Below are 9,998 nucleotides of genomic sequence, written 5' to 3'. Positions count from 1 at the left end.
CAATGAAAGTAATTAAAACTGATTTGGGCAACAAGATGAATGGTGATTTTCTTACAGATTATTTAATGTGTTACATTAAGAAGAAAAGAATTTTTATTGGTATAAAAAACGAAATAACATAATATTTTGGAAGGGTAAATTGATACATGTTAGACATTAATTTTCTTAATTCTCGATATAATTTATTTTTTTTATTTTTTTTTGGTAGGCAAAGGAAAAGAAAAAACTGAAAACCCTTAGTCCGGGATTAGCCTGGGAAAGCTAACCCCAATTTGATCAGCAGAAAGTAACGAAAAGAGGAAGTCTGGCATCATCTTTTTTTACAAACATGTTAGAAGTGCATTTAAATTCGTTTTATCCACGGTCTAACCTCCGAGCTTCCGCCACTGAAAATATGTACTATAAAATTTGATTTTGTTTTTAGCAAATAAATATAAAAGAAGAAAATCATTGGTTTAGCGGTTCTCTTGATCTACCGGATAAGATGTAAAAAAAGTAGAAATTATGGGAGAAAAAGAAAAAAACACAATCAGACACCAAAATTCACGTAAGTTGAGAAAAACTAAAACATAGAACAATACTAAAGAGGAAGAGGAAGAGAGAAACAGAACAGCGACACAGACAGACAGCGAGAGAGAAAGAGAGAGTCAAAGAGTGTGGCCGTTTCAACGGCCACCTCCACCTCATCTTTCAATCTCCTTGTTGGCTGCCATCTTGAACACCAGATCATATTCTTATATTCCTTCTTCTAATTTTTTCCATTTTCTTTTCATCACAATTTTTCTTTTTCCCTTTTTTTTCTTCTTGAGAAAATCAAACCACAATTTTTCTCCTTCGCCTGCATCTACCATCGTAGCTTCCCCTCTTTCTGTCTCCAAGCTTTTCCCATTCCATTTCCTATACGGTGGTTTTTGCAGGCTGTGAGGTATCTTTTAATTGCATTTTTCTTCCTTTTCCAGATCTCCAGTTTTGAAATCCTTGGAAAAGCTTTTTTAAATTATATATATATTTATAGCATAGATGCAGCACAATATATTTACAATGCGTAGCTTGAAGTTTATCGAGGGGTGTAAAGGCACCCAGGTTTACGCTCTTAATACTAACGGTTCTGCCGGGGGCGGAGGCAGCTTCGGTAGCGTTGGGGAAAAGTTTTTGCAACACCTTCAAGACCTAAGAGTCAATTCAATTCGAATCAAACCAAATCGAACCACTCAAACACCGCCTAACAATACCACCAATAATATACCTGTTGAAAATCTACTCCCACACGGTCTTCCTGACACCGATCTTCTCGAGCCGTTTATCGACCCTTGCCTCAGATATGTTGATTTTGTCGAAACCCTTGCGGAAGTATACCGTAGACTTCACAATTGTCCCCAATTTAAGAAATCCCAGATTCATTTAGAGCAATGCGCGATATTCCGTGGTTTAGCGGATCCGAAATTGTTCCGGAGGAGCCTTCGTGTGGCCAGACAGCACGCGGTCGATGTGCACTGGAAAATCGTCCTGGCCTCGTGGTTAAGATTCGAGAGAAGAGAAGATGAATTAGTTGGTACATCGGCCATGAATTGTTGCGGGAGAAATGTAGAATGCCCTAGGGCTTGTTTGGTGTCGGGTTATGATCCCGAATCGATACATGATCGCTGTATGTGTTCAACGTCTCATAGAGGAGAATTGGATGATGAATCATTACTAGACGAGGAATGTTCAACTTCAGATGATGTTGCCGATATGTCATTTTGCATCGGTGATGATGAGATTAGATGTGTCCGATACAATATTGCATTGCTCTCACGACCTTTGAGAACAATGTTGTATGGCGGTTTCGTTGAATCGCGGAGGGAGACAATTAATTTTTCGCGTAATGGGATATCTACAGAAGGAATGAAAGCTGTTGAGATTTATAGCAGGACGAAAAAGTTGAGTTCTTTCGATCTATCCACTCTATTACAGCTTCTTTCTTTTGCAAATAGGTTTTGCTGCGAAGAAATGAAGTCCGCTTGTGATGCTCATTTGGCGTCTCTAGTTGTTGACATGGAGGAGGCAATGTTGTTAATCGAGTATGGATTGGAGGAGACTGCCCATCTTTTAGTGGCTGCTTGTTTACAGGTGTTTTTAAGGGAGCTTCCGAATTCGCTGCACAGTTCTCATGTGATGAGGTTATTTTGCTGTCCAGAGGGTAGGGAGAGATTGGCTTTGGCTGGGCATGCTTCGTTTTTGTTGTATTTCTTTTTAAGCCAGGTTGCTTTAGAGGAAGATTTGAAATCCAATGCAACTGTGATGCTATTGGAGAGGTTGGCAGAGTGTGCAACTGAAAGTTGGCAGAAACAAGTTGCATATCATCAGTTAGGTGTTGTGATGCTTGAAAGGAAAGAATATAAAGATGCCCAAAATTGGTTTGAAGCAGCTGTTGAGGCAGGTCATATGTATTCAACAGTAGGTCTCGCAAGGGCCAGGTACAGACGTGGTCACAAGTATTCAGCATACAAGATGATGAATTCGCTGGCTTCTGATTGTAAGCCAGTGGGTTGGATTTATCAGGAAAGGGCAGTATACTGCGTTGGGAAGGAAAAGACGACAGATTTGAACACAGCAACTGAGCTGGATCCAACTCTTTCTTTTCCGTACAAGTACCGAGCTGTTATGTTGGTGCAGGATGGCAGATATGGAGCAGCAATTTCGGAGCTCAACAAAATAATTGGTTTCAAGGTCTCTCCCGATTGCCTTGAATTACGAGCATGGATTTCGCTTGCTTTGGAGGATTATGAAGGAGCTCTCAGAGATGTTCGTGCACTCTTGACATTGGAGCCCAATTACATGATGTTTAATGGGAAGATGCATGGTGATCGAATGGTAGAACTTCTTCTCCCTCTTGTCCAGCAGTGGAGTCAGGCGGATTGCTGGATGCAACTGTATGATAGATGGTCCTCAGTTGATGATATAGGCTCCTTAGCTGTTGTGCACCATATGTTGGCAAATGACCCAGGCAAGAGCCTTCTAAGGTTCAGGCAATCTCTCCTCCTTTTACGGTAAGTATATTGTGGTTCTCCTAACGCTATACATATGATATGCCTTCATATATCTGGTGCTCAACAATGTGATATATTTCTAAGCTCTGATTATTTGACATTGTTGTAAACTGTCAGATATTAATATGAAATGGACCTTCAACTATCAGCTTAAGCTTTTAGTTCAATTGGTTACATGATATGGTATTAGAGCCAGCTGGACCAAGTGGTCTAGGGTTCGATTCCTCGCAGCCCTATTTGTTGATTTAATTGCAGGACATGGTAATATGGGCCTGTGTACTGTCACCATTATCATGTACTGTCACCATTTGTTGATCTTGTACTGTCACCATTTTAGACTACTGTTTCATATTTGTCTGCTTAGATGCTTATATAGCTTATCTTCATGGATTAATTTCTGAAATGGGTATCTGCCATGTGTAGTGGAATGATAATTCAAACATTAACCAACCTTGCTCCTCAAAATAAACCTATTGTACTGCCCTATTGTAGGTTATCATCTTGTATTTTTTTTTTTACAAGATGCTTTAAATTGAAACTTGCATCTCTATAGATCTTATGTCCATTGTTTCTTCCAGAAATGCATATCTGACCATGTGTACTGGAATGGCAACCATAGTTATTAAAGGCGCGCCTGAGGCGCGCCTATGGCGCATGGCGCACCAGGCGCAGGCCTTAGCGCCATGGCAGCCCCATGGCGAGGCGCAATCGCCATGGCGCGCGCCTGGTGCGCCATTTTGCGCCAAATGCAATTGCCAAAGGCGCACCAAGGCGCGCCTTGGCAGTTAGAGGCAGTTATGGGCAGTTTTTTTATATATCTGGGATGAAGCACATGTTCTATTAACAAAAAGTATTAAAGAGGAGAGAGATTATACGTTTTAAACTAATTAGAAGACGAAGAGACAGAGTCATGAAGAGTTGAAGATGAAACTCTAACATGGGGTTTAGTTGGTAAGGCTGCTGGAGTTGAAGAGATTGCATATAACACTAGAAGAGTAGGAAAAAAGGCTAAAGTATCATCTTCCAAGGATCGAGGAAAAGCCCATGTAGTTGTTCGAGATGAGGAGGAAGAAGAAACTGAGTTTGTTGATGAGGATGAAGAGGATCAGTTTGATGATGACGCTTTAGATGAGGAGTGTGATAGTGATGATGAGGAGTGATGGATTTGGAGAGTTTTGATTAGGAGTAGAACTTAGGAATTAGTATTCAACTTTAAAGTTTGCTAATATGGGGTTTATTTTGCATTTTAAATTTATTTATGCTTAAGATATTTTCATGATTTAGTATTCATTGCATTTTTATGTTAGTTTTATAGTTTTATAATTTTTATTTTTGTCGGTGCGCCTTGTCTCGCTATGGCGCGCGCCATCGCCATGCGCCAAGGCTCCAGGACCCTTTGCGCCTTAGTGCGCCATGCGCCATGCGCCTTTAATAACTATGATGGCAACTTAAAATGATTGAAACATTAAACAGTGCAGCCTTGCCCTCAATGGTGTAGCTAGTATGTCCATCATTCTTGACATGATGCATGGGACCATGACACTAAAGCTGATAGCTAGAACATAAAATGCAACTCTTCCTATTCCTTCTATCCTCATTTATAATTATTTTTCATGTGCTAAAGACAAAAGGTAAGCAAGTCTAAAGGATATGGAGAAGTATTAGCAGGGAGAGGATAGAGAAACAGAGACATTTATTCAGATAAAAGTACGGTTGATTTTTCTGCTAAACTGTTCTTGCTTGCTTCATTGCTTAATCATTTATGCGGTGAATGATAATCAAACAGAGACTTGAAACTATACTTGTTTTTTCATTATTTGTATGACTTACGTGCCACTCTTGTGTTGATAAGGCTCTTGAGGGTTTATACTTATGCAGTAGTGTTCACATTTGGTCAGTTACCCTTAGATAGCCTTATTCGATCTAAGCCTTGATGATTTCAATCTCCACCCTAGGATTCTAATAAATCCTAGATTAGGGTGGATTCTAATAAAGCCTGGATAGTCAGGGTTCATGTGAAACACTATTGTATACTTATGTCTTGTCAATTCTTTATAGATGTGGAGGTTGTCTTTGTTTCTTGATCGTTTCTACTTTCCTAGACTAATTTTATGAGATTTGATTTATTATTCTTCACATCCAACATCCAATGTGTTCTTTATTGTGTGGGGTGGATTTTTAAGGTTCCAAAGAGGGGTTTTTACTCTCTTTTTTCCCCATTTGTGTTTGGTTTCCAATAACATTCTATTGTTTCTCAATTTTATAGATTAAATTGTCAAAAGGCTGCAATGCGTAGTCTACGGTTGGCTAGAAACTACTCTCCTGCTGAGCATGAGAAACTTGTATATGAAGGATGGATTTTATATGACACTGGGCATCGTGAAGAAGCACTAGCTAAGGCTGAGGAGTCCATCAAAATTCAAAGATCATTTGAAGCTTTTTTTCTTAAGGCATATGCTTTAGCAGATTCAAGTCTTGATCCTGAATCATCAATGTATGTCATCGAACTTCTTGAGGAAGCGCTTAGGTGCCCTTCAGATGGGCTCCGGAAAGGACAAGTAAGTGCCAATTCGTCCTATTGCAATGAGTGAATCTGAATATTATCTATAGTTAAGACACTTTTTCTGTTCGGCAGGCACTTAATAATCTAGGGAGTGTGTATGTTGATTGTGATAAGCTGGATCTTGCTGCTGACTGTTACATGAGTGCGCTCAATATAAAGCATACAAGAGCACACCAGGGTCTGGCACGTGTATATCATCTAAAAAATCAACGCAAAGCTGCATATGATGAGATGACAAAACTGATAGAAAAAGCCAGGAATAATGCATCTGCTCATGAGAAGCGTTCTGAGTACTGTGATCGTGACATGGCAAAGGCTGATCTTTGTATGGCAACTCAACTAGATCCGTTGAGGACATATCCATACAGATACAGGGCAGCTGGTAAGTCCAGTAATCATAATTCCTCTTTTTCTCTCTAGGGTTTTCTTTTTAGTTGCAAGTCATAACACTAATATGGTCTTTGGCACTGCAAAGTCATGGTATGAAGTAAATGTTGATTGTGATGCTTGCATTATTTTAAGTTATAAAAATGTTCTAGTCCCTTTTCAGAATGCTTAATCACGCTTTGGTTCCAAATAACTAATTGAGATTATTGACTCTTTAGTAATTGGTGGAGATTTTCTTTTTCCAGTCAAGTATAGTTGTGTAAATGTTCTCTACTGAGGCCTATAGAAGAACTTCTGTCTAGGTCATCGATAACTGGTGAACATTACTTGGCAATAAACAACTCTGTTCTTATAGAATATGGAACTGTTACTGATTTTATTACGTTGATTTTGATGGAGCTATCATGAGCAAAAATTGTGTCATTAATATGCTTGCTTACTGGAAGCTTCAAGGTCATAAATATATACCCTTCAAAGTGTTATCGCTAAACAGTTCTTTTGGCTATTCAATGGTTACAGATCACTTTTCTATGTAACTGTTCAGCAATACTTCCCTCCAGACGACCTGGATATTAGGATTGCTTTTTGTAAACTAGCCCTCATTTGTCATTTTCTGGTTTTTAGTAATTTTCCCTTGTGAATATGGTCATTTCAATTATATTAAGGAGGAATTAAGGGTCAAAATAGCCCCTAGTGTTGGCAGTCAGGAGCAATTTTAGCCAAATCGAATTTTAGGTATCAACTCCGTCCTCAATTTGGCAATATTTGATAAAGTTGACCAAATTTATCAAATTTTAGGTATTAAAACTGATTGTATTTGGGCTAATTTGTTAAATATTTCTAACTTGAGGCTGAGTTGATACCTAAAATTTGATTTGGGCTAAATTGATTCCGCCTGTCAACTCTAGGGGAACATTTTTAATTTTATTAAGGAGATATTGAAAATTTTGAATATGGTATTTAGTATCTTCAAATAAAGACTACTTGCTTGATAAAAGGAGTATGTGAAATAGGATAAATATCTAGGCGTGGTGATTTCTTACCTCTGCCAATAAGGTGGCAGTTGTTTGAAAACTCTTATTTTGATAAATTTTAAAAGAATTCAATTCAATTGAGTTCTATTTCTATATTAAACATTGTTTGGAAAGGATTACAGTAGAAGGATTTGTGAATAACCCAAAAGTTTAAAGGTGATGGTTATTTCCACCTCAAGTCTCATTAGTCTTACTTGTTTTAGTTGAAGTGTAAAATAAATGCTTAATTGTTTATACACGTTCAGAAAAGTAGATTGGAGATAGTAATATTGAGTCTTTGTCACTATGAAATACACATTAAGGCTGTACCGATAAAGATTGAGTTAAACAGTTAATACTGTGTTGATTTCAGTTTTAATGGATGACCACAAAGAAGCTGAAGCCATTTCAGAGCTTTCAAAGGCAATACTTTTCAAGCCAGATTTGCAGCTGCTTCATCTTCGAGCTGCATTTTACGACTCAATGGGTGACAACATCTCCACTGTTCGAGACTGTGAAGCTGCTCTTTGTCTTGACCCAAACCATTCTGATACCATTGAGTTATACAGTAAAGCAAAGCAACGGACAGATGAACAACAAACGTGAGATAAGAGAAAATCAATATCGGGATTATATTATGCAGTACCATAGTCGTTTGCTTTCCGCTTCCATTCGCCGGGGCAAGTTATCTTTTTGGATTTTCTGCCTAGGAAAGAAGAGATGCAGATTTAGCAGGGCATCCTATAGGAAAGGAAAGGAAAGGAAAGGAAAGGTATAAATATAATATATATTTGAAAGGCAAGAAAGTAGAAAGTGAGATAGCATATGTAAATATATATTTATTCTACATGATGGTGTTTTTGGTATCAATGTATTATACAAGTGGTGCAGACTGCTTCTGCTGCTTTTTAACTTGTAATGGAATTACCACGGTCAAAAGCAATATTTACATGAAATGGCAGCTTCCTTTTAAATGATTACAATTTTGGTGCATCTTCAGGTCAATTCATGCCTACTACTTATATAAGTGCTACAAAGATAAGCTGAACTACTGCCAACCTCTTAATTATTAGAAAGAACACTTTTTAGAAGTTGAACTTGTGACCATCAATAAAGTAGTAATGGTTTCCACGAGATATCTATAGTTTCCAACTGCTTTCTCATGTTAACATGCCACCACTACTTTCTATTCATTCTTCTCAACTTCTCCATTTCTCTCCTCTCTTTTCTTAATTTTCTACATGGAACAAGAATGGAAGGAAGCCAGGAGGAGGACTACCAATTTCCCCAGGAAGCTGGACTTGAACTTGCCGCTTTTATCCACCAGACGCCTAGGGGGTTCCTCTGCTACCAATTCCCATATCAGTTTGCAGGATTCAAGCAGTGGGATTCCATTTTGCTGGGAACAAGCTCCTGGAAAGCCGAAAAACTTTGAGAGAAGTGATATGGAAGATGGGGAAACTCCTCGTCCGAGGCTCCCCCCCTGTAGATGGCAGCCACAGGAACAAGTAAGCACAAGTAACTGTTATGTTAACATTCATGAGGATGTTGGTTGCGATGCAGATGTAGACGAAGATGAGAATGTGTCCGATGTTTTCTCGGACGCTGTAGAGGTTTTGTCATTGACACAAGCAATAGACATAGTTGAGAAGGCTGAAGAAAATGATCATCATAATCATGGATTAGAGAGACTAAATTTAGAGAGTGTGAAGTGTCGAGATGATAGCTTGTGTCGTGATTATATGATGGAGCGTTTTCTTCCTGATGCTACAGCATTAGCTGCATCATCTGCATTATATGCCTCCAAGAATTTGAACAAGAAGCTTCCAAACTCTTTCAACAATTATAACTATGCAGATCAGGATCATGTTTCTCAATCATGTTCTTCACAATTGTCGCACAAAGGTTGTGGCTTGGAAATGTTTTTCCGGTGGCGAATCAAGCACAAGCTCTGCGGTATAAAGACCCCTGTCCGCCAACTCTCTCCGCATGTAAGACACAACAAGCATTCTTCTACAAATACCTCTATTAATCATGTATTTAAGAAACATTTTTAAACTTTTCATTCTTAATTCATTTTGTCATTGCAAATTAATTTTTATTTTTCTTTTGTATTGTAATTTTGTGCGAATTATTTTAGCATTTGGTTTGGTGTGAATATATAGTTAGGTCTTAGTATAAATTAAACTGCAATGTAAACAGAGGTCATTACAAATATTATTAGTTTATTTGCCTGGTCACAAAAATGTAAGATCATATATATATATGTTGCATTTTTTATATTGTTCATTTTGTTAAAAATTATTTCTTTGAAATATTAAGACAATACCAACAATTTTTTTTTTTTTCCTTTTTGAGTACAAGTAACTCTTTTCTAATAAAAAAAGCGGGGGGGGGGGGGGGGGGGGAACTGTGAGAATGTATAAAACAGGGTGATGATTGGGGCACGCACCTTCTTATAATGGGAAAATTATAAATCTGGGTCAAATGGGAAGCCCATTTACATATTAAACCTATTTACTAATTCTACTATATATCTAGACTGATTTTGTGTGACTTTTCAAAAATACCCCCGACCTTCCCACTTCCACCACTCGCGAATCACCGCTCCCCCCTATCTCCTTGGTTATACGAAAAGTTGCTCCTGCATTAATGATTTCAAGACTTTTGATCTTCCTTTCTTCCTTTAAATTGCACGAAATCTGCACCATTTAGTCAAAATCATAATGAATTTCTCTTTTTCATCTCTTCATCTTTTGATTCTGCAACTTCCCAACCCTAGAAAACGAGTAAATGGTTTTTCATCTTCCTGTTCGTTGCTTGGTTTCTTTCTTCTTGTTACCATCAAAGAAATGATTTTTCTACGTTATTTCCTTCGTTCTTCCCATGTTATCATATTGTTATTGTCGCTTTTGGGGGTGAAAGGGGCGAAAAATGTAAGTATCTGTTTTTTTTTTCCTGCGTTTTTTCATGAATTCACTTCGCAATCGATGGTTTCGCTAAGCT

General features: G+C 38.1%; 2 protein-coding genes across 2 annotated transcripts; both read left to right on the top strand.

Moving 5' to 3' along the window:
* The first annotated feature begins 528 nt into the window (after positions 1-528).
* Positions 529-7,975, top strand: LOC136206153 (ethylene-overproduction protein 1). Its single transcript, XM_065997092.1, has 4 exons — positions 529-3,029; positions 5,296-5,587; positions 5,665-5,974; positions 7,366-7,975. The coding sequence occupies exons 1-4, from the start codon at positions 1,021-1,023 to the stop codon at positions 7,596-7,598; spliced, it is 2,844 nt and encodes a 947-aa protein (XP_065853164.1). The 5' UTR covers positions 529-1,020; the 3' UTR covers positions 7,599-7,975.
* A 122-nt stretch (positions 7,976-8,097) lies between these two features.
* Positions 8,098-9,241, top strand: LOC136206154 (uncharacterized). The gene has a single exon (XM_065997093.1). It carries the CDS (start codon positions 8,234-8,236, stop codon positions 9,047-9,049), a length of 816 nt encoding a protein of 271 aa, XP_065853165.1. The 5' UTR covers positions 8,098-8,233; the 3' UTR covers positions 9,050-9,241.
* The last annotated feature ends 757 nt before the right edge of the window (positions 9,242-9,998 follow it).

The sequence above is a fragment of the Euphorbia lathyris genome, chromosome 9 (genome assembly GCF_963576675.1).
Source record: "Euphorbia lathyris chromosome 9, ddEupLath1.1, whole genome shotgun sequence".
NCBI lineage: Eukaryota > Viridiplantae > Streptophyta > Magnoliopsida > Malpighiales > Euphorbiaceae > Euphorbia > Euphorbia lathyris.
Note: the sequence above shows the minus strand (reverse complement) of the source record. Positions and strands in the feature narration are given on the sequence as shown.

What these genes read in the sequence shown, in the direction of transcription:
- LOC136206154 (XM_065997093.1), top strand. Translation starts at nt 8,234, where the DNA reads ATGGAACAAGAATGGAAGGAAGCCAGGAGGAGGACTACCAATTTCCCC.
- LOC136206153 (XM_065997092.1), top strand. Translation starts at nt 1,021, where the DNA reads ATGCAGCACAATATATTTACAATGCGTAGCTTGAAGTTTATCGAGGGG. An exon ending in CAATCTCTCCTCCTTTTACG is followed by an intron (nt 3,030 to 5,295) that starts GTAAGTATATTG and finishes TCAATTTTATAG; the next exon opens with ATTAAATTGTCAAAAGGCTG. An exon ending in ATACAGATACAGGGCAGCTG is followed by an intron (nt 5,975 to 7,365) that starts GTAAGTCCAGTA and finishes TGTTGATTTCAG; the next exon opens with TTTTAATGGATGACCACAAA.